The 25339-nt window shown below is 43.6% G+C and overlaps 1 protein-coding gene across 5 annotated transcripts in view; it reads right to left on the bottom strand.

Annotated features, from left to right (window-relative positions):
- The window catches only part of PLEKHA6 (pleckstrin homology domain containing A6), a 1624617-nt gene that overhangs the window by 582692 nt on the left and 1016586 nt on the right, over positions 1-25339 (bottom strand). For 4 of the 5 annotated variants that reach the window (XM_073615840.1, XM_073615839.1, XM_073615838.1 and 1 more), the window contains one exon: positions 2693-2830. The exons of the other annotated variant lie outside the window; for it this stretch is intronic. In XM_073615840.1, coding sequence (XP_073471941.1) covers positions 2693-2830 — 138 coding nt within the window. The remainder of the gene's footprint in view (positions 1-2692; positions 2831-25339) is intronic. 5 annotated transcript variants of the gene reach the window in all.

The raw sequence follows: 25339 nt of genomic DNA, 5'->3' as shown, positions 1-25339 counted from the left end.
ATCCTATAGGGTAGTTATGGAGGCTGGGCTAACCACACGTATGCTGCCATGGAGCCTGTCAGGAAATAAATTATTTTGTGCCTGAAGTTCAGCTTTAAGATAAATTCAGCCGACCGTGTGTACGCCCCATAATTCTTTTTGTGTAGATTTATCTTTTATCCTTTAATAAATTAGCATTTACTTTTTGCTAACTGCAGCCGGTCCTATTAATTGTATGAAAGAAGATCAGACTTGGCAACCCACTTAAAAATCTTTTTTTATATACAGTAAAAAGAACACCCTATGAAAAGGAATTCATACAAACATGTCAATACTGTTAAAGTAGAATCCCATACAAAACGGTCTCCTCGTTTCCCAATCCTTGTGATACAGCAGAAAGTAAGGAAATCAACTGCAGCAAATAAAACCTTACAAGGACAGACCATATTGGCCCCATAAAGAATGAGGAAGGACATCTGGTTATAAAGGATGGGGAGATGGCAAAGGTATTGAATTTATTCTTCTCCTCAGTCTTCACGAGTGAATCGGGGGGCTTCAGTAACCAAAACTGCAGTGTTTATCCTCATGACACAATACAGGAAGCACCTCCATGGTTAACAGAGGACGGAATTAAAATTAGACTTGAGAAACTTAACATTATTAAATCACCGGGACCAGATGGCTTGCATCCGAGGGTACTTAGGGAACTCAGTCAGGGGATTGCCAGACCATTGTTCCTAATTTTTACAGACAGTCTATTGACTGGAATGGTACCAGCTGATTGGAGAAAAGCCAATGTAGCACCAACATTTAAAAAGGGCCCAAAATACATCCCTGGAAATTACAGACCAGTTAGCCTAACATCAATAGTATGTAAACTCTTGGAGGGGATGATAAGGGACTATATACAAGATTTTAGTAATAAGAACGATATCATTAGCAGTAATCAGCATGGATTCATGAAGAATCGTTCTTGCCAAACCAATCTATTAACTTTCTATGAGGAGGTGAGTTGCCATCTAGATAAAGGAAGGCCCGTAGACATGGTGTATCTGGATTTTGCAAAAGCATTTGACACAATTCCCCATAAACGTTTACTGTACAAAATAAGGTCCGTTGGCATGGACCATAGTGTGAGTACATGGATTGAAAACTGGCTACAAGGGCGTGTTCAGAGGGTGGTGATAAATGGGGAATACTCAGAATGGTCAGGGGTGGGTGGTGGGGTTCCCCAGGGTTCTGTGCTGGGACCAATCCTATTTAATTTGTTTATAAACGACCTGGAGGATGGGATAAACAGTTCAATCTCTGTATTTGCAGACGATACTAAGCTAAGCAGGGCAATAACTACTCCGCAGGATGTGGAAACCTTGCAAAAAGACCTGAACAAATTAATTAGGTGGGCGACTACATGGCAAATGAGGTTCAATGTAGAAAAATGTAAAATAATGCATTTGGGTGGCAAAAATATGAATGCAATCTATACACTGGGGGGAGAACCTCTGGGGGAATCTAGGATGGAAAAGGACCTGGGGGTCCTAGTAGATGATAGGCTCAGCAATGGCATGCAATGCCAAACTGCTGCTAATAAAGCAAACAGAATATTGGCATGCATTAAAAGGGGGATCAACTCCAGAGATAAAACGATAATTCTCCCACTCTACAAGACTCTGGTCCGGCCGCACCTGGAGTATGCTGTCCAGTTCTGGGCACCAGTCCTCAGGAAGGATGTACTGGAAATGGAGCGAGTACAAAGAAGGGCAACAAACCTAATAAAGGGTCTGGAGGATCTTAGTTATGAGGAAAGGTTGCGAGCGCTGAACTTATTCTCTCTGGAGAAGAGACGCTTGAGAGGGGATATGATTTCAATTTACAAATACTGTACTGGTGACCCCACAATAGGGATAAAACTTTTTCACAGAAGAGAGTTTAATAAGACTCGGGGCCACTCATTACAATTAGAAGAAAAGAGGTTTAACCTTAAACTACGTAGAGGGTTCTTTACTGTAAGAGCGGCAAGGATGTGGAATTCCCTTCCACAGGCGGTGGTCTCAGCGGGGAGCATTGATAGCTTCAAGAAACTATTAGATAATCACCTGAATGACCGCAACATACAGGGATATGTAATGTAATACTGACACATAATCACACACATAGGTTGGACTTGATGGACGTGTGTCTTTTTTCAACCTCCCCTACTATGTAACTATGTAACTATGTAACAAGGCTTCTGACCCTTCCTCCACTAAACTAATTCAAGTTTTTTCTTTTATTGATCTCTGTCCTTACTGGATAGATTCAGCTCATGTCCTATCCAAATGATACAGATGAAAATGGTGGAAAATCTACAAAATGGGGAAAGAGATATTTGATAAATATTTGATAGATATTTGACAGTTCTAATTTTATTAAAATTAAAGTTTTTGGGTGTGGTTCTACTTTGAATTATTTTATTAGTTATGCAATATTTGTAAACCTAATTTACTACCTCTGAATACAGTACCACACTGCACACTAATGAACATCTTTATTGGGATATGATGAATTATTTTGGAAAATAATACAATTTAAGTAAATACATCATAAATAAAAGGAAACTATAATTGTAAAGGAAAAACATAATTAAGCTGTCTGATGTAGGATATCCATTCCATTTATTCTTACATTTACATTCCCTCCCCAAAATTGTTCACAGTGCATGCCCCCTAGTTACCTCACTGTGTGGCCAGCAGGGAGTGACAGGGTAAGGCCAAGGCTTGAAGTGACCCTCCCCTGGAGGTGGAGGGACAGCTGGAGGAGAATCCAGAGGTGTGTATGAAAGAGGGAGAGGGGGCCGAGGGGGGCCCGAGTCCTGAGCAGAGAGGAAGCCAGAGAGCATTAGCAGCAAGGGATGAAATATTAAGAAAAATATAAGGGTAAGCAGGACATAACATTTGAAAATAGACTTAAAAATTGAAACAACGATGTAATGAAATTAATGGAATCAGTTTCATGACAACAAACAAACACATATTGAACTTTGTGGTTTAAGTGTATCTTTACTGTAAATGCAAACCCTTTTTTAGTTTTGAATAGAGTGGGGAAGTATTTAGGCCCTCTGTCAAGTTTTTATTGCTGAATGGGTCCCCATTTGGGAGGCTCACTATTTGTACTGCTGGTACCAAGAAAGAAAGTGAGGGTAAATTTCCAGTTTTATAGTTGTCCCCAGAACAAGAGGTAAGGATAAATATCTGTTCCTGGTAAAACTGTCTAAGAGAACAATATCCTTAATTTGGGAGAGCTCATCTAACTTCCTGTTGTGTCTCCAGGCCAGGAAGTGAAAATCCATTATGAAAATAGTTGTCAACTATTTTCATTATTGATTAGTTGGTCAGTTAATTTGTTGACCTGTATACAGAATACCTTATTTGTTTACATAGCAGAAAACACAGTGCATCACACATACAGCTTGGTATACCGCCCTTACATGTCAGTAAGTGCCTGAGAACTTGCGAATGTGTGAGGAGCAATGTCTCATGGGACATGTAGTCCTGGGCATGCAAAGAAAGTGTTTTAAAGTGATTCTAAAGGTAAAAGTTTTTTTTGTGTTTGTTTTACCTTGCTATAGGGGCACTCTATGCTAGACTTTGCAGCTTGCTATGGGCCACTCTGAAGGCAGGAGGAGCCAGAATCGCCAGCAGGGGACAAAGAAGAGAAGGATTGGGGCAGCTCTGTGCAAAATCATTGTACAGAGCAGGTAATTATGACATGTTTTGTTATTTAAGAAAATAAAATCCAATGTTTACAATCACTTTAAGGGCTTGTGCAGAACCCAGAGAAGCTGGAGGTTGATAGATGGGGCTAATATTTGACATATTACAATTCAATTTAAAGTAAAAATTTACCAGTATTGTGCATTATATTTAAAATGATTACATTCATGCAAGTTCCAGCGTTTAGTACTACTTTAATATAAAATATTTATATCCCCCTCCACCCTTCATATAAATATCTTTCAAAAAAGATATTTTATTTCTCTGTTGCCATTTACCCTTACACTCTGTCACCAGGTGACATGTGACACTTAGTACTGAGTCGTCTTTCTGACACAGTGCACACTCCTTCACTCTGTCACCAGGACAGAAAGTGAGAAAAAAAATTAATTCATTCAATCAGCGGGAATTCCCCCCGCAGAACATTGTAATCTGACTACACTGATCAGCGCTGCAGCTGCTGATCAACTGATTTTTTTTGTATCAGATCCATAAGGGAGGGCTACACATAGATCGAACTTTCGTCAGTCCCTGCTGAACTGGTCAAATATCGATCCGTTCGTATTCAGCTTTAGAGAGCCCTGGCTAGATGTACACACCTGACAGGGTTTTCAACCTTTCCACTCTCTATCCAAAACTAAAAAGAGAAGAGAAGGCTAGACCTACAAGCATATTCCCACAGGTAGTGAGAAAAAATCACTCCAAAAGAGCCCCAAATAGCAGTAGTACCTCATCAGGGGTTATAATTCTTCCTTATTCTTTAAAAAAAATGGTTTGATTAGACATACACTTTAAAACACTTCATCCTTCGATATACTGTATTTACAAGAAAATCAGCACATGGGAAAGTAAAGTAAAAAAGGTGAACATGTGTTCATTTTGAAAACCCAATATTGTTTGCCTTATTTACCAACATTCACTTTGCAAAGTGAACACACAGTTTGCCAAGTGAACAGTTTTGACACCTTTAGTAAAATAACATCTTTGTAAGGAAAAAATTGTATTGTCTTACTTACCATAAAATCCCTTTCATTGAGTGCTGAGGGGTACAGCACTTTATATTAAACACTGGATGTCTCAAAACAGAGAGGCAGGTACAGCCCAACACTAAATCAACAGGTGAACTGAAGCCAAACAAAAACAACAAGGGGCACAGAAACCTACCTGTTAAAATTTGCAACCTATACCAGCATCTGCCGACGCAGACACATTAGAACTTGATAAACGCAGAAGCCCTCTCAACTTTAGAAGCCTGGGGGGAGTGGCGACTGCTGTCTAAGATGGCCACATGAAGCCTTAGCTCTGCTTGACCTCCGGGTAAAGCAGCACATCCACGCTACCCAGCATCTCCTCCCTCCATGCACATCTAGGGACCCACTACTCTCCTGAAGACCCAGAGATGTCCTGCCAGCGACGAGAGGAGCCACAACTTTAGAAGCCTGAGACAAAGTTGTCTGATGATGAAATGCCTAAAAGCCATTTAATATCCTAGAGGAATGAGCTTTAACAGGGAAGGGGGAAACATTCTCCTTTCAACTAAATAACAGCCTAAATAACAGTGTATCTGATCCACCAAGACACAACAGAGCTGGAGCACTTTTACAAGGATGACAAACAAGGAAACTCTGGTGTTTAAATAAACTTTAACAACCTTAACTACATTCAGACAATGGAGACAAATCTCAAAAAAAAGGGTAGAAGCTTGACAGATAAAAGGACATGACAATATTTTAATTTGCATGCAATGATCATCTTGTGTGAAAATGAAGGTCTCAGACAAACTACAACCTTATCTTGCTTGCCACAAGAAGAGAAAAGAGAAAGTTCTGAAGGTCTTTACAAAAGGGTATCTAAAGAGCTAATAAATCAGGGTCAAGTCCCATAGATGAGTATATTTTTATGGTGGGGGAACTATATGGATAACCCCTTAAAGGTCTGAATCAACAAATGAGTGGTCAAGGTTCTTTGAAAAAGAGCAGCCAAAGCTGACACCATCATCTTGTCCACACCCATCAGGAAGAAAGAGATAATCCAAAAGAAAGCCTTCCAGGTTTAATAGTAATTGTTACATCAAGTAGAATTTTGTGCTTAGAGCATGGTAGGAATCACAGAATCTAAGATCCCATTGTCCCTTTTCTATGTGGGCTTCAACAGTGAAGTTGAAAGGGAAGCAGGGATCAAGATCTGTCCTTGTGGAAATCGGTGATCAGTCTGCATATCAAGCCCTCCTCCAGAATATCTGTTCTTCGGTGGTCCTTTTAGGCAGCTGAGGCAGAAGCCAAATGAGGGAACGTGTACAGCAGGCAGAATTAAACCGACAATGTCAACAGTGCATCCACTGCCTCTGCTATCGGATCTCAAGACCTGTGAATGTATCTGTTTTCCATTGAAGCAGGACATCATTAGGTCCATGTCTGGCTACTCCCAACAAAGACAGAAAACCCAAAAAACATCCTGGTGAACTCGCCAATTGTCTACCCCAGGGATGCTGACTGCAGAAAGAGCTGAAACATGCTGCCTCAACACTTTATGTTTCTCCTAGTAGGTTGAGGTAAACCACTGCCATTGTGTTGTCTGACTTTTTCCTGATCTTGAGCAGACTGCAGTTAATTCCAGTGAAAGAGAGACAGGTAAATCACTCAAAGTTCCAGATTGTTGATGGAAAGCTTTGTATTCTCTGATAACAAACATGCCTGAATCGATATTGTGCCCTGTATTCCTTCCAAACCTAGAAGGCCTGACTCTGTCTTGACCACTTTCCACCATAAAGGAAGGAAATACCCACCGTCTACCAGGTCAGGAAGGCTAGCTACCATGTGAGGGACAACCAAGCACACAGACTCAACTGGATTTTCCTGTCCCACTCAGAAAGTAAGTTCCCCTGTAGATAACTGGTGTGGAATTAGATATAATAGTTCACATTGAAGGAGCCATAGAACCCAGAAAAAGGCAGACAGGGTCCCCCCGAAGCCTGCAGGTGGGGCCAAATCTTCATGCATATAATGACTTGTGCAAGGATTTTGGTGTTCTTGGCCTGTCAAGGTTTTCTGAATGTCAGATGTCATAGAGCCAATTTTGAGGGTAGGAATTGCTTTGCTCCCAACACAGTGTTTTTTATCTTTATGAACATGGAGTAGATTCATATCCCCCCCCCCCCCCCCGTAACATTATCGGAGATGGCCGCCAGGATTGTAATTCTAGGGTCCTGACCATCTGAACTGAAAGCCGACTTCTGTGTGACACTGGATGTCAGGAATCAAGATCCACATCACACCTTTACCGAAAGGTTCAGGTTACGGGATTTGGGCTCAGCTGAACAGAGTTTGAGCCATTAAAGCTGAAGCCAAAATGGGTTGTCCACAAATACATAGAGGAGGACAGGGGAGTCAATTCACTAAGATATAAATACAACCCCTAGCAAAAAGTATGGAATCACCACTCTTGGAAAATGTTCATCTCATAGTTTAATTGTGTAAAAAAAAAAAAAAAAAACGAATTGTAGACATGCCTCAAAACTATTTTCATTTAACATTCTAACCTTCTGGCTTTAAAGCAATTTGTATACCTGAGAACGAAAAAAAAAAAAAAAAGTGCATGCAAGGCAAAGGCATAATGAGCTAGTATGAACTGTATGTAAGCCTATAATAAGATTTACCTGTATGTAAAATGAATATCTCCTAAACCTACACAGTAAAAATGTAAAAAAGGGGTATACAACTGTCATGACCTTGCAGTAATACATTCATGACCTGTCTGTCTCTTACCTGGTCTGTGTATCAGCCTTGAGGCTTGTACTCTCACACCTGCATGCTTAAGTAATCTTCCCTCAGTGTGACTCCACCGTAGCCTCAACAGGAACCACTATTTAACACCGTATTCTCCAAGCCTGCCTTGCCGTGCAATATTGTGTGTTTGGCTTCCTGTTTGCCACGTGCTCTAAGTTTGTCTCTGTTACCGATCTTGGCATGTTCCTGACTGCTCCTGTCTGCTTGTGACCCTGACCTTTGGCGCATTCTCGACTATACCTATTTGCCTGTGACCCTGACCTTCTCTGTTATCCTTGTCTGCTAGTCGCCCCGACATTTGGCTACCTCCTTACTATCCCTTGCTGTCCTGGGCTGCTGTTTCCTCTCGAGCCACCTGTAGCCTACCGTGAGCGTGAGCTGGGAGACCCTGTGGGCCACGACCTGGAGCCAGTTGCAGCCCAGTCCATCCTCACCACTAGAGGCTCTGGTGAACACCTGCTGGCTCTTAGACTCCGCGCCCTGGGGAATCTATGTTCTAACTCCCTGTGGGATCTGTGTTGGTGTTCCAGGGGACCTGCCTTCCTGAACCACCCTGAGTTCCATCCGCAGCAGTCAGCCTTAGGGTCCACTATCTTAACGTTGCACTCCTGACCCCAACGGGGTGCATCTGTCACCTGGATTCAGGTGACCTGACAGTTTGCATGGCCATGGTCCCGGCTGGTGTGCCGCTACCTGTCGATGATCAGCTGCAGGGCATAGTCCACAGACTCGAGACCCAGGAATTTAATTAGACCTAGGTGATGCGATTCCTTCAGGATTTGGCTTCCCACTTTGAACAACTTCAAGCCTCCTTAGGCTCCCCGGATTCCACAACCGCAATCGGCTGCCATATCAGCTCCGCTTACAGTCACAGCCGCTAACCCTTTGCACTTACCAGCTCCGTCCTGTTACTTTGTGGATTCCAAGGCCTGCAGAGGGTTCCTTAGCCAGTGTACCATTCATTTCGAACTCCAGCCCTAAAACTTCCAGTCTGATCGGGCAAAGGTAGCCTATATTATTTCTCTCCTGTCCGGTGAGGCTTTAGCTTGGGCTGCCCCTATGTGGGAGAGGAAAGACGCAGTGGTTTCCAGCCTCTCTAATTTTTTGAAACTCTTCCAGAATATCTTCGAGGAACCAGGTCGTGTCTCTTCAGTGGCCAGCGCCCTTTTACATCTCCGCCAAGAGTCAGCTTCTATGGGACAGTATGCTCTTCGTTTCCGCATACTGACGGCTGAGCTGAGCTGGAACAATGAGGCCTTAGTTGCAACCTTTCTGCATGGCCTTTCTGATAGAGTGAAGGATGAATTAGCAGGAAGAACCATCCCCACTGATCTGGACAAAGTTATCTCCCTGTGTAACCAGAATGATATTCGTTTTCAGAAAAGGACCCTAGAAAAAGGACGCCAGCACTCCTTGGTCCTTAGTCAGCCTGAGCTCCCCTCTTTTCGTCCTGTGGAGCAGGCCGACTGAGGAACTCATACAGCTGGGCCAGACCAGGCCATCCCCCGAGGAACGTGCTAGGCGCAGAACTCTGGGCCTGTGTCTCTGCTGTGGGGGCAAAGGTCATTTTTGTGACACATGCTCATTTAGTCCAGGAAAAGCTCGGGTAATACATCTGGAAGGTGGAGTATTGGACCCAGAAAAGTCATCTTCTCGTCTCCTTCTTTCGGTGTTTCTTCATGTTGGCATTTCCCCCCACTCGGCCTTGGCTTATCTGGATTCGGGAGCCACTGGCAACTTTATGGACTGGAGAACTGCATCTTCCATGAACCTTACCCTTTTACCCCTCATCACTCCATTGATGGTCTCGGCGATTGATGGCACTGTTCTTACAGGGGGCCCCATCCGCTTCCAGACCCCTCCTGTTATGATGTCGGTAGGTTTACTCCACCAGGAGTGGATATCCTTTCTTATCCTTCCTAAGGTCTCAACACCTATCGTATTTGGGCTTCCTTGGTTGCAGCTCCACTCTCCACACATTGACTGGACTTCTGGGCAGATCCTGGCTTGGGGTCCCTCCTGTTTCTCTTCCTGCCTACTCAAGGTTGCCCCTAACGGGAGACTTCCCGTGGCTACCACCTCAGTATCCTCTGCCCTTCCCGCTGCATATAGCGATTTCCGAGATGTGTTCTGTAAAAAGTCAGCTGAGGTGCTTCCTCCTCACAGGTCCTTTGACTGTGCCATTGACCTTGTTCCCGGAGCAGCTCTACCCAGGGGTCGTACCTACCCTCTGTCCATTCCAGAGACCCAGGCCATGTCTGAGTATGTTGCGGAAAATCTAGAAAAAGGATTCACCTGGAAATCCTCATCACCTGCAGGAGCAGGGTTCTTTTTTGTTGCCAAAAAGGATGGTATCCTAAGACCCTGCATTGACTACCGAGGCCTAAACGCAGTAACGATCAAAAATCGATACCCCCTACCCCTAATATCGGAACTATTTGACAGGTTGAAAGGTGCCTCCATTTTTACCTAGTTGGATCTCAGGGGTGCATACAATTTGATCCGAATACGGGAAGGGGATGAATGGAAAACTGCATTTAACACTAGAGATGGGCATTACGAGTACTTGGTCATGCCCTTTGGTTTGTGTAACGCCCCAAAAACTTTGTTAACAAAATCTTCAGGGATCTGCTTTACCAATTTGTTGTCATCTACCTGGATGACATTCTCATCTTTTCGGATAGTCTGTTGGTTCACAGAGACCATGCCCGGATTGTACTTCAGCGCCTTCGAGAAAATAATCTGTACGCCAAGCTGGAGAAATGTTCTTTTGTATGTTCTGAAGTCCTGTTTCTGGGATGCTTCATCTCTAACTTCGGTCTTCGTTTGGATCCTGGGAAGGTCTCGGCCATTACCAACTGGCCTCTTCTTGTCAGCCTCAAGGCCCCGCAGCGCTTTCTTGGGTTCACTAATTATTACAGGCAGTTCATTAGGAATTACTCCTCTATTGCTGCGCCAATTATCACCTTGACCAAGAAGGGTGCTAATGCCAAGGAGTGGTCCCCCGAAGCTGTCTCTGCCTTTCATGATTTGAAACAGGCCTTCATTTCTGGACCTTTGTTGAGGCGACCTGACCCGGGGGATCCATTTTTTATTGAAGTGGATGCTTCCTCAACTGGGGTGGGAGCTGTGCTCCTTCAATCCTTTGGGAAAAAACGTCTACCATGTGTGTTTTTCTCCAGAAAATGTTCTCAGGCGGCGAAGAATTACACTATTGGTGATCGGGAACTTCTTGCATTTAAATTGGCGTTGGAGGAGTGGCGTTATCTCTTGGAGGGTTCCCCACATTCCATAACAATTTTCACTGACCATAAAAATCTGCAGTACTTACAGAATGCCAAACGACTGAATCCCAGACAAGCCAGGTGGAGTCTCTTCTTTTCCCGTTTTCATTTCACCATTACATTCAAACCTGGTTCCTGCAACGGTCAGGCTGATGCACTCTCTAGATCTTTTGACATTTAGGATGGGGAGCCTACCATTGAACCTGAGCTGATTATCCCTACTTCATGCATCCTTGACCATTCTACCCCCCTGAAATCAAAAATTCCTCCTGGCAAGACCTTTGTCCCCACTGAGCTAAGATCCTTCCTTGGGGACATGACTCCAAGGTGGCAGGTCATGCTGGGTTTCATCGATCCTTCCTCCTCCTCAGTCGCCACCACTGATGGCCTACTCTCCGTTTGGATGTCAAAGACTATGTTAAGGCTTGTCATGTCTGTGCCCAGTCTAAGTCCTCCACGCAGGCTCCTGCTGGTCTTCTCATGCCCTTGCCCATTCCCAAGGAGCCCTGGTCTCACACAGCCATGGACTTCATCACTGATCTTCCACCTTCAGAGAAGAATACGGTCATTTGGGTGGTAATTGATTGATTCTCCAAGATGGCCTATTTTGTTCCTTTTCCTGGTCTCCCTTCTGCTCCTGCCTTGGTTCCTATTTTTGTACGAGAGATTTTCCATCTTCATGGTGTCCCTTCCCATGTCGTTTCGGACAGGGGTGTTCAGTTTATTTCTTGCTTTTGGAAACCCCTGATGAAGTCACGTGACGTGATGATACGCGTCGGGATTGGAGCACTGGGTATACACACAGCCTTATGGCAGGAGACGAGCTCGGCGCTCGTGGATGATTTTACCTGTTACAGCTTTTTAATGTGAGTTTATTTTTTGGTACTTTTACTAAATTGGTTAGATGTTATATTGGATTACGCTATATGCATATTTCTTCATACCCCATACCAACATCTACTGAGTCCATTTGACAAGCGCTGGGAGCAGGAGCGGACCGAGGCTGTCACACTGGGGACATACGAACTCGGCGTTCGTTGGATTGACGCCTACGCTCTTTTTCCTTAAGTGAGTGTGCACTGCTCGATCCGTCCCTGTCCCAATACAGCTATTGCGGTATTACGCTATATATACTTTCTTATGTTTTTCCACATGATCCTTTATATCCATTATTGAGAGTCTTCAAACAACATATGGGACATCGCCATATTGGTCCTTCCAATCCATCACGCGCTGACGTCATCGTTTCTACCCCATTGCGAACGGGTGCATGCAGGCCGGCCGGCTGATATACAACACATGCTGTTACTTGAAGATTTTAATGTGAGTGTGCTACTTTTATTCTCTATTCATTAAATTGTTTATACTGATTCACACTATGGAGGATGTGTCTTTTATTTCCCTGGGGTCCTCATGCTGAGTTTTTGGCCTGTATGTTGGAGAGTTCCGGGCGATCCTCCCTCTATGCTGGTATCGTTGGTGGTGTCCTCGCTGAGTGGATTTCATACATAAGCCTTATGAAAGCTTGCCTTTGGTAAGCATACATCCTTATAGGTGGTGGATCCTTCTCACGAGGTGTTTTTTGTTCATCAAGCCTGTAGTCACTATTGGTGAAGTTATTTGCAATAAGGACTATTTTTATTTGAAGTTAATATTGGCCACGGACTTATTCCTTCTTTTTCTCATCATTTTTTTTCTCATCATTTTTTATCATTTTCTTCACTGATTTATTTGTCTATAGTCACAATATCTAATATTTATAATACTGATCACGATCAAGTTTTTGACATCTGGGTTTAAATTATAATATCTTGTTTTATTTATAACATTATAATCAAGATAATAGGTTGAATGGGGTATTTATTCACTATATAATTTATAGCGCGGTTCTGTTGACTGTTTTACTAATTTGATTCCTACCTATGAATGAGAACTGCAGCTTAGGGGTGTAGGGAAGCGCAGTATTTTTATTGTTTTAATCCATCATCTTCACCTGTGATCTGTGATTATGCTGTACACCTTACAGCTGCTTGCAGACACAGAGGTAATATCACTGAAGATTGCATCTGTTACACGCGTCCCTTTGGTGGTGGAAGTGTCCTTTTTCTTATACATTGTTTGCTCTGGACTTTTTTATTTAATCTAGATTCATATATTATATATTTCTTCACCAGCCCATGGACTTTCACCATTTATATGTTTATATCAGTTCACTCTGGTCTGGTTTACATATTTTTACTGCACAAGTCACTATTTCCTATTGGATGTACATTTATTCCATGTGTTATTTATTGTTATTATTTTCATAATATTTCACCAGTACTTTTTTGGTCTACACCCCTCTTTTTCCTTTTCCCCTCACAGCGCAAACACCATTACCATTCACACATTTTTTTGTTTCTGTTAGGATCAGAGTCACAGGTGTTTGCAGCAGTGCCCCTTTAGTTTTAATTTGTGTAGACGGCGCAGGAGTTTTTTCTATACACAGGGTTAATCAGGAGTTGGAGGTCTTTCTCCGTGCCAACAAGTTCAAAAGTTTTGCTGACCGTCGCAGGAGCAAGCCGCCTTCTCTACAGCCAGGAGACAAAGTCTGGCTTTCTACCAGGAACATCAGACTCCGGGTTCCTTCTCTCAAGTTTGCCCCGAGATTCATTGGCCCTTACAATATAATTTCTAAGCTGAATCCTGTTTGTTTTAAACTCCAGATCCCTAAAAGCCTCAGGATCTCAAACTCCTTTCATGTATCCCTTCTGAAACCTTTAGTTTTCAAAAAGTTCTCGTCCACGCCCTACCTTGGCTCCAGTCTCTGAAGATGATCAGGAGTACGAGGTTAGTCAAATTTTGGATTCTCGCTTCTGTAAAGGTGTCCTTTAATATCTCGTGGATTGGAAAGGTTTCGGTCCTGAGGAGAAATCTTGGATTTCTGCATCTGAAGTCTTCGCACCTCGTCTTCTGAGGAAGTTGCATTTGAAGCTCCCCTCCAAGCCTGGTCCAAAGCGGGGGAGGGGGAGGCCTCGTAAGAGGGGGGGTACTGTCATGACCTTGCAGTAATACATTCATGACCTGTCTGTCTCTTACCTGGTCTGTGTATCAGCCTTGAGGCTTGTACTCTCACACCTGCATGCTTAAGTAATCTTCCCTCAGTGTGGCTCCACCCTAGCCTCAACAGGAACCACTATTTAACACTGTATTCTCCAAGCCTGCCTTACCGTGCAATATTGTGTGTTTGGCTTCCTGTTTTCCGTGTGCTCTAAGTTTGTCTCTGTTACCAATCTTGGCATGTTCATGACTATCCCTGTCTGCTTGTGAGCCTGACCATTGGCGTGTTCTCGACTATCCCTGTTTGCCTGTGACCCTGACCTTTGGTGTGTTCTCTGTTATCCTTCTCTGCTAGTCGCCCCAACATTTGGCTACCTCCTTACTATCCTGGGCTGCTGTTTCCTCTCGATCCTCCTGTAGCCTACTGTGAGTGGGAGCTGGGAGACCCTGGGGGCCGCGACATGGAGCCAGTTGCAGCCCAGTCCATCCTCACCACTAGAGGCTCTGGTGAACACCTGCTGGCTCTTAGACTCCGCGCCCTGGGGAATCTATGCTCTTACTCCCTGTGGGATCCGTGTTGGTGCTCCAGGGGACCTGCCTTCCTGAACCACCCGAGTTCCATCCACAGCAGTCAGCCTTAGGGTTCACTATCTTAGCAGTGCACTCCTGACCCCAACGGGGTGCATCTGTCACCTGGACTCAGGTGACCTGACAGTTTGCACGGCCATGGACCCGGCGACCACTTTAAGAAACACTTAAAAAAAAAAAAAAAAGAAAGAAAACTGTAGTCAGTTGCAACTGTTTTTGCAGATCAGAGGAACAAAAATATGAAATCACTCAATTCTGATAAAAATATTATGGAATCACAATGTACTTTGCAGTTCTAAAACAAACACCTGCATCAGATTACATCATGAAAAATGATGTCATCATTACCAAACATCCTTTCAATTGATGGAATAAGAAAAGGTCCAAGATCTCAATATAAAAGTTTATGTGCATTTGTTGAAGATTTAATGATGGTCATCTCCCCTGTACCTTTACCTCATATCATCAATGATTGTGGAAATTTGCATGTTTTCTTCATACATTTAATTTAAATGGTTACCAAACAAAAGTTCCAGCATCATCACCCTGCTCAATGCAGATTCGTAATTCATCGCTGAATATCACTTTCAAGCAGTCATCCACAGTCCATGATTGCTTCTCTTTAACCCACCTTGTTTTTTCTGTTTAGGTGTTAATGATGGTTTTCGTTTGGCTTTTCTGTATGTAAATCCCATTTACTTTAGCCAATGTCTTACAGTTTGATCACGGACATTTACTTCAGTTTCTGACCCTTTGTTCCTCATTTGTTTTGTGCATTTTCTGTTTTTAAGGCATATTGCTTTAGGTTTTCTAACTTGACGCTTTGATGTCTTCCTTGGTCTACCAGTATGGTTCCCTTTAACAACCTTGCCATTTGATTTATACTAATGAAAACCATCATTAACACTTAAACAGAAAAAAACAAGGTTACAGTGGGCTAAAGAAAAGCAATCACGGACTGTGGGTGACTGGATGAAAGTGATACGTGAACGTTTGGTGATGATGACATCATTTTTCAGGATGTAATCTGATGTTTGTTTAAGAACTGCAAAGTACATGGTGATTCCATAATATTTTCCTCAGAATTGAGTGATTCCACATTTTTGTTCCTCTGCTTGATCTGTAAAAACAGTTGCAACTGAGCAGTTTTCTTTCTTTTTTATTTTATTTTTTAACTGTTTCTTAAAGCCAGGTTAGAATGTTAAATGAAAATAGTTTCAAAGGCATGTCTGTGATTATTTATTTTTCTACACAATTAAACAATTGAATGAACATTTTCCAAGAGTGGTGATTCCATACTTTTTTGCCAAGGGTTATACTACAGGATTTTTTTTGTTAAAAATAGGATTTTTTCGTCATACTTACCGGAAAAATCCTTTTGTTTGAATACTTCACGGGACACAGAGTTAGGCTAATATTCATTACTTCATAATAAATAGTGGTATACAATAATCAGCAGACAAGACCATAATATCACACTAAAAACAGCGCTAATGTTGAGCTAAAACAAATATACATGTGGCCAACTTCACAAACAAAGTCCTTTGAGAGAGGTGGGTAGTTGAAAAAGTAGTTCAGAAAGTGTTCATAGGTGATCATGGTATAGAAACTCAGTGTGCACCTGCCACCGGTCAATCCAATTCCACCATGTGAGAACACGTTCCCCTCAGGGGGTTAAACTCACCAGAGCTTAATAGTAATAAGCCTCCAAGGAAAAAAACATCCAAGCCACAAGCCACTGCCAGCACCGCTCCGGAGGAATCTCAGATGATCAAGGCTCAGAAATAACCCAACAAAAGAAAAGCGCACATAGCGTAATCCTGTTTATTAATTAAAAGCCCATCACATCACACAAAGATCCCCCCTTCAATAAATATACGTACAGCAACACTGCAATCAACAGAGCACATCAAAGGAAGCATTTATATCGTGCACTTCACCATGCTAGACGTCAGCCGGCTCAGCTTCCCAAGGAGCGATCTCTTACTTCCTGGTTGTGAGTCAGGCTGTGGTGGAGCACAAACGTCACTTCCGGCATCGTGTAGGCCACGCTCTGATGCATTTCGTCATATCCTGACTTCAACAGAGGGCGTGACCTATGAACACTTTCTGAACTACTTTTTAAACTACCCACCTCTCTCAAAGGACTTTGTTTGTGAAGTTGGCCACATGTATATTTGTTTTAGCTCAACATTAGCGCTGTTTTTAGTGTGATATTATGGTCTTGTCTGCTGATGATTGTATACCACTATTTATTATGATTTATCCATATTTTTAAACAGCTGCTTTTATACCATTATTTTTAGTTTGCACCTCTTTGTACCTATTGTGACAGCAAATTGGTGTTATTCGTATTTTTATCTTCATTATATTCCTGCTTCAGAACGACATCTGTCCCTGACGCTGAGTGGTGTACTTTTGGGCCCGTAAGAACACCTTTTTACATTTTAATATTCATTACTTACTGGGTTATATGCCATCTCTAGGTGAATGGACACTGGTAGATAAAAAGTCTTAGACAGGAAGTGATCCCCTATATAACGCCTCCAATACAGGAAGTACTTCAGTTTTGTAGCAAGCACTGAATCCTCTAAAAGAGGGGAGGGACCTCTGTGTCCCATAATAAACTCAAAGAAAAGGATTTTACAGGTAAGTATGATGAAAAAATCCTATTATTTTCTTTATCATACATTACGGGACACAGAGTTAGGCTAATATTCATTACCTACTGGGACGTCCCAGAGCAATAGCCTTGAAGGGATGGCGACACCCTGCCAAACAATAGCCATCAGACCTTATACGGCAGCCCGCAGTACACTGAGACCGAAACCCGAATCCTCGGCTGCTCGAACATCCACTTGATAAAATTTGGTGAATGTATGCCAGACCAGGTAGCAGCCACAACCAGTGTTGGTTGAAGAAGCAATATTGTCAAAAGATCCTCTAATCGTTTGTTTTGGAGATGATGCAAGATGTTGATCAGGCCATGCCCTACGCTTTTCATCATTGGACGTCTACGGGAGCGTTCACGCCTTGCGTCATCTCCAAAACAAACGATTAGAGGATCTTTTGACAGTTCAAACTCAGTTTTTTCATGCTTTACTTAAATTTTCACAATGTGAGTACCATTCTGTTTACTTTTGGAATAAAGTTTTTAAACGTTTTTACGCTATGGGCACCCCTTCTTTTTCATGCTAAAAAACACGATCCGGAATTGCCAGGAACTGCTACACAGTGGCAAAAACTGTGACCGCGCAATACCCCTGCAGGGGTGATAGTCTCCGGTGAGTGTTTGCACAGTAGGAGCACGGATAAGCAGCACTGTCACTAAGGAACACTGGAATAAGAAGATTGATGTGAACAATATTGTTTTAGCAAGAGGAACAATTGTTTCAAGCACAGCACCATTTGTGCATTTAATAAGACTATTTAAAACAATATTGCTTCTCTAACCAACACTGGTTGTTCTGAGCACAAGGCACTTTATTATAAACTGCAACGGTCCCTTTTCCACTTCCTCTCCCATTTCCCCTCCCTTCCCCCCCCCCCTCAACATTTCACTTCAGCACTTTTTTCCTTATGCACTTTAGTAATGCACGATTTGACTTTATGGGCATATTCTGATATGAATGTATATTAGTATGACATGGTAGATGTGAGTTGCATGGGGCCAACCACTAGTTGAAGAAAATATATTATTTTATATTTTTATGTGAAATCATTTTTTGGGTGTAAAACCCCCTCTTTTATTTTTTTTTTTTGAGACCAAGTTTTTAGGAATGTAGTTATTTAATACTTTCTCACTTCCACTCACTCACCAGAGGTGACAACAGCATTTAATTACATTGTCACAACACACTGCTATATTACCAGGACAGCGCCGCACCCACATCCAATTTTCTTTTATAGCAGCTTTTTCCACTTTGGTGGTGATTGCATCTGTGGAGGCAGCAGTTCTGAACCACATTTGTACCTATTTCCACTGCGCGGACTTATTATCTTTCTAGAATGAGCTCTCACCCTAAAGGGAGGAGCCTTACGTTTCAGACATTAGGCCTGTATGACCAACTGATGGGCCCAATTGGCAATGGAAGCTTTGGAAGCTGCCTGCCCTTTGTTTGGTCCTTCTGGTAAAACAAAAAAGGTGTCTGATCCTCGGATCTCCGCAGATCTAGACAAACTCTGACTGCCTGGACGACATCCAAGGAATGCAGTCATCTCTCTTCTGCCGACTGAGGCTGAGAGAAAAAAAGAAGGCAAAACAATGTCCTGATTTAAATGAAAGGCTGACACCACCTTTGGTAAGAAGGAGGAAATAGGACGCAACTTCACCTTGTCGTGGTGAAGAATTAGGTATGGTTCCCTACATGAAAAGGCCACCAATTCCGACACCCTTCTAGCCGAGGTGATGGCCATCAGGAAGGCTAGCTTGTGTGACAGCAAGACTAAAAGAATTTCCTTCATAGGCTCAAATGGTTGTTTCTGTAACACAGACAGCACCAAATTTAAGTCCCAAGGATACATAGGTGACCTAATGGGGGAAAGCAAATGAGTTGCCCCCTGCATAAAGGCTCGGACCAGCAAATGGGAGGCTAAAGGCCTTTGGAAGTATACTGACATGGCTGAAATCTGACCTCCGATTGTACTCAAAGCCAATCTGATTTCCACAGCCAACTGTAGAAAAGTGAGAATTCTCCGAATCACGTATTTCTGAGGATGCCATTTTCTGGCTTCACACCAAGCAAGTCTTCCAGACCTTATGATAGATATTCCTAGTGACCGTTTTCCTAACATTCACTAGGGTAGACACCACTGGTCCTGAGATGCCACGATCCTTCAGCACCCTGGCTTCAATAGCTATGCCGTCACAATCTCCGAGAACTGGAACCCCCTCTCTCTGAATCCTGGAATCCAAATGTGGAAGGAGAGGGATCGCAGGGAAAGCATAAACCAGGGAGTACTGGCTCCATGGAACTACCAGAGCATCTGCTCCGATTGCCAGAGGATCCCGTGTTCGGGACACAAACTGATGTAGCTTGTTGTTGAACCTGGATACCAATAGATCGACTTCTGTCCATCCCCAGCGCTGGCAAATTTCCTCGCACACTTTAGGGTGTAGGAACCATTCCCCCGGGCAGATCTACTGGCGGCTGAGATAATCTGCCTTCCAGTTCTCTACCCCCCGGATATGAACCGATGATAGAACTGGCACATGTCCCTCTGCCCACGCTAGTATGTGGTTCACCTTTTCTGAGCTGAACGTCTCCTGGTGCTCTCCTGGTGGTTTATATAGGCCACTGCAGTGAACCCTGATAGGGCAGTCCTGAAGCTTCACCATCCAGGACCGTAGGGCCAGATGTACTGCCCAGGATGTTGATGGGCAGGTTCTATTCTGTCCTTGACCATCTCCCCTGAGCTGTGAGCATCTCTAGGGTCGCTCCCCAGCCCGGGAGACTGGCATCCGTGGTCAGTACTCTCCTAGACACCAGAAGGAAGGATCTTCCCTTTCGCAAGTTCTGATCCTGCAACCGCCAGCTTAGGCTTAAGCGAGTCCGAGGAGATAACGACATGGAATAATCCAGGGCTTGTGCTCTCCTGTTCCAAGCCAACAAGATGTCTTGTTGTATAGGCCTGGGATGAAACTGGGCATAGGGTACTGCCTCGAAGGAGGACACAATCCTTCCTAGAAGACTCATACAGAGCCGAATGGAGGGTTATCTGGTGACCCTTATCTGACACACCTGATCCTTCAGGGCACAGATCCTTACGGGTGGCAAAAATATCCTTGCCTGGACCGTATCTAGGATCAGACCTAAATACTTCAGACTTTGAGCTGGTCTCAAGGCTTTCTAAATACTGCACTGTGCAGGCTATGCTCTGTTCTAGAGCCTGTAGTGAGTGATCTCTGAGCAGGAGGTTGTCCAGGTATCTGAGCACCAAGATTCTCTGGGCCCTTAAAAGACCCAGTACTGGTGCTAGTCCCAGTTCGGACCTTTGTGAATCAAAGGGCAGAGCCACAAACTGAAAATGACGTTCCTCTACTGCAAATCGCAGGAACCTTTGATGAGGTTGAAAGATAGGTACGTGTAAATACGCATCTTTGATATTGATGGAGGCTAGAAAGTCTCCCATCTGGAGCGAGGCTACTACTGAGCAGACAGATTCCATCTGAAAAGACTTGATTACTAGATACTGGTTCAGGGATATTAGATCCAAAATGGGCATCGTGTCTCCGTTTGGTTTTCAAGGTCCCCATGCATGATGATTTAGTGCCTGAAACAATAAGTTTCTCTTTGGAGGATCAGAGAGAACGCTGGATCTTAGCAACCTCTGAGGGGGAACCCCCCGTAATTCCAGCTTGTGACCGCTAGATACTGTTGAGGTGACCCACTCGTTCTGAACCACTGTTCTCAAAATATCCGCAAAGTGCAGCAGCCTACCCCCCACCCGATAGAGTGGGGGTGTCCCCTCAAAAGGAGGGCTTGGTGCCGGCTTTAGCAGAGCTTTGGATCCAGGATTTCTTCTGGCCCTGGCCCTGCGGCTTGCCCCTGGCTCTAGTGTCCTGTTGGTGGCAGAACTGCCTTGGCACTGAGACACCTGAGGAAGCGATTCCTGAGGTTTTAAATGGGGGACCCCTAGTCTTTCTCTCCACAGGAAGTAGAGAGCTTTTCTTTTGGATATGTTTGTCCAAATCATCACCAAACGTTCCCAATTAAAGGGGAACCCTGCCAATAACCTCTTACAAGGAAGCTCGACTGAACAGTTCCTAAGCCACAAATGTCTGCGTATGTGTACAGACAGGAGAGCCAAACGAGAAACCTGCTGTATTGAATCCATTATGGCATCAACAGCAAAGCACAGTGCTCGAGGTATATCTGCTCTGCTTTCAGCAGGATCATCCTCGTGCTTAGGCCTTTCAGGCCATCTGACCTGATCTTTTAAGGATTGGCAGACTCCAATTGCTGTGATAGCTGGCTAAATAGCTGAACTGGCCAAAGAAAAGGAAGCCTTTAATAGGGACTCCAGTTTCTTGTCAACAGGGTTCTTTAACCACTTCAATGCCAGGCACTTAGACACCTTCCCGCCCAAGCCAATTTTCAGCTTTCAGCACTGTCGCACTTTTAATGACAATTGTGCGGTCATACAACACTGTACTCAAACAAATTTTTTATCATTCTGTTCCTACAAATAGAGCTTTCAATTGGTGGTATTTGATCACCTCTGCGATTTTTATTTTTTGTGCAACAAATAAAAAAAGACCGAAAATTTTGAAAAAAAAAAAAGGTTTTTCCTTTGTTTCTGTTAAAATTTTGTAAATAAGTAAGTTTTCTTCTTCAATGACGGGCACTGATATGGCTGCACTGACGGGCACTGATAAGGTAGCACTGATGGGCACTGATGAGGTGGCACCAATGAAGTGGTACTGATGAGGTGGCACTGACGGTCACTGATGATGGTCACTGATAGGCGGCACTGATGAGCACTGATAGGTGGCACTGGTATGCAGCACTGATGGGCACTCATAGGCGGCACTGATGGGCACTCATAGGTGGCACTGATGGGTACTTATGGATGGCACTGATGGGTACTTTTGGGTTTCACTGATAGGTGGCATGGATGGGCACTGATAGGTGGGCACTGATAGGTGGCACTGAGGACACTGATGGGTGGCATTGCTGGGCATCACTGATTTTATTTTGGTACATGATGGTGCCAGTCAGTGCCCATTTGTGGGCATTTACTGGCACAGATTGGGCATCGTTTGCACACGTGGATGGTCATGGGGTACATACCTGGCCATCCACATGTTGTCCACTTCCCTGGTGGTCCTGGGGGCTTCCCTGGTGGTCTAGTGTTGGCATCCGAGGGGGGGGCTGCGCTGATAAACAATCAGTGCAGACCCCCCCGTCAGGAGAGCTGCCGATCGTCTCTCCTCTACTCGCGTCTGTCAGATGCGAGTGAGGAAAAGCCGATCAACCTTTGATCACCTCTGCGGTTTTTATTTTTTGCGCTATAAACAAAAAAAGAGCGACAATTTTGAAAAAAATTCAATATTTTTTACTTTTTGCTATAATAAATATCCCAATTAAAAAAAAAAAAAAACCTTCCTCACTTTAGGCCGATATGTATTCTTCTACATATTTTTGGTAAAAAAAAAAAAAAATCGCAATAAGCATATATTGATTGGTTTGTGCAAAAGTTATAGCATCTACAAAATAGGGAATATATTTATGGCATTTTTATTTATTTATTTATTTTTTTCTAGTAATGGAGGAGATCTGCAGTTTTAGCGGGATTGCGACATTGCAGCGGAAAGATCGGACACTTTTTACACTTTTCTGAAACCATTGACATTTATACAGCGATCAGTGCTATAAATAGCCACTGATTACTGTGTAAATGTCACTGGCAGGAAAGAGGTTAACACTAGGGGGCGATCAAGGGGTTAAATGTGTTCCCTCATTGTGTGTTCTAACTGTGGGGGGAAGGGACTGACCGGGGTAAGGGATCAATCGGTGTTCTTGACAGGATGTGGATTTGTGTGTTTACACACACAGATCCATGTGTTTGCTCTGTCACGAGCAATCGTGGGTGCCCGGCGGACATCGCGGTGGCCGGGCACGTGCATCGGCTTGATTGGCGCAGGGGAGCCATTCTGCCACCATCAAATGACAGCGGGTGGTTGGCTAGTGGTTAAGGAAGAGACTGCCGCATCTACGGCTGTCATGCTCCACTGCTTAACAAACTTTTCCTCCATGGCATATAAAAGGGAAAACCTTTTTGAACAAAAATCCTGTCAGGATGTTCCCAATCAGCATACACCACCTTTTCCAACAGGGAGTGCAAGGGGAAAGCTTGTGCAGCCTGAGGAGGCCTCAGGGACCCCAAAGAGGACAAGCGGGGCTCAGAAACCTCTGCAGGAGGCAACTCAAAAGGCAGAATGAACCGTCTCGGTAAGAGTCTGGATCAAAAGCTTCTGCGACTGAGAGGCAGATACCAACTGGACATCTGGCCCAGATTGCTCAGAAGCTGACTCATCTGTCAGACCCTCCACAGAATCCTTGACATTTAGCTCTTCCCCATCCTCAACCCATCCCTACTCCAAGATAGGAGGCTCAGGGGAGGAGGATCTGTCATGCTTCTTACTACCCTGTGAGATAGAGGCAATCATGCCAACAATTCTGTCCTCTAACCCGGCTAGGGCTGAGGACTGATCATCTCTGGTGATGAAGGCTGAAGCAGCAGCATTAACTGTAGGCACAATACCAGACAGGTGCAGCAGCTTAGATTGCCCAGGAGCCTATGGTCTTTTAGGGGATACAACACTAGGGTTTCAACTAGGCTCCTCAAGAGCTACTGACAACATAGATGTGCCCTTCCCTGTAGTGTTAGTCCTGCTCCTCTTTTTTAAAGACATTGCAAGCCACAAAAAGGGAGTACCTAGGTTTAGTACTTACATACCCCAGAAGGGAGACCCTTTAATAGTGCTCACCAAGCCCCTATGCAACAATCCTGCTAAGCACCTTAGCCTGCCAAGCAACACCTGGTGACTCACGTGACCCGGGTAAGAAAAAATGAACTGCTGAAAAGTGCCTGGTTCAGAGCCTGCTCTGTGTACCACAGCTATGAGAAAAAGGAAAGTGGGACTTTTAATGAGGCTATTGATTTGTGGGGGGTGAGATAATTAAAAAGTATATTTACTTGGCATATTGAGTCTGACAATACATGACAATAATGCACATAGCAAAAAAGGTTTAATATGTATACACACACACATACATGGTATTGCCCTCATGAATACATTACATATACATATCAAAGTTACAGCATATAAAATTGACAAGAGATTTAATATGGATAAAATGAATTATTACAGATTCATATATGTACACGTCATCTAAATGGCACTATGCAGTGTAATCAATGGTAAGAAACACAGTATGATCATTTGGTTGTAGATAATGAGTCTAAGTAGGTTCCTATCAGTAGGCATGAGAATGCATCCTAAAATTCTGATGCGTTTTGTGGATAATATCACACTTCAGGGGCAGATGCATGAAAGTCTATAAAAAACATCAAAACATGAGTAGCTCAGTATGATCAAACGTTATACCCCTCAACGGGGAGGATGTGTGCAAGAGAAAAGGGAGAGAGTTACTTATCCCTCTGAGTACTTGCATCATGATAAGTCTGGAAAATAGGGGACGAGGAATCAGAGGCTGTCCAAATTGTCTGTACTGGGAGCTGTGGAAGGAGCCTGCAGGAGAGGGACCGGATGCACAAAACATCATCCCCAGGAAAAACAAAAGGCAGAAATCCAGGTAGTGGTATGAGTGGGCTTCATGTCTAAATATTACTATTACTATTTAGTAATACCATGAAGCCCACTCATACCACTACCTGGATTTCTGCCTTTCGTTTTTCCTGGGGATGATTTGTGTACCCGGTACCGTCCCTTTGATATGTATATGTAATGTATTCATGAGGTCAATACCATGTACGTGTGTGTGTATACATATTAAACCTTTTTTTACTATGTGCATCATTGTTATGTATTGTCAGACTCAATATGCCAATTAAATATACTTTTTAATTATTTCACCCCCACAAATCAATAGCCTCATTTAAAGTCCCACCTTCCTTTTTCTCATACCTAAACCAGGGATGGAGGCACACCGTGCGCTTCATTTAAAGTCCCAAACTCCCTCCTATTATTCTGTGTATCACAGCTGTCCTCTGGAACATGTCTGGCATACACAGCTTAACCACTTCAGCCCCAGAAGATTTGGCTGCTCAATGACCGGGCCATTGTTTTGCGATATGGCACTGCGTCGCTTTAACTGACAATTGCGCAGTTGTGCGATATTGTACCCAAACAAAATTGACATCCTTTTTTTCCCACAATTAGAGC

The sequence above is a fragment of the Aquarana catesbeiana genome, linkage group LG02, assembly GCF_042186555.1.
Source record: "Aquarana catesbeiana isolate 2022-GZ linkage group LG02, ASM4218655v1, whole genome shotgun sequence".
Lineage (NCBI taxonomy): Eukaryota > Metazoa > Chordata > Amphibia > Anura > Ranidae > Aquarana > Aquarana catesbeiana.
Note: the sequence above shows the minus strand (reverse complement) of the source record. Positions and strands in the feature narration are given on the sequence as shown.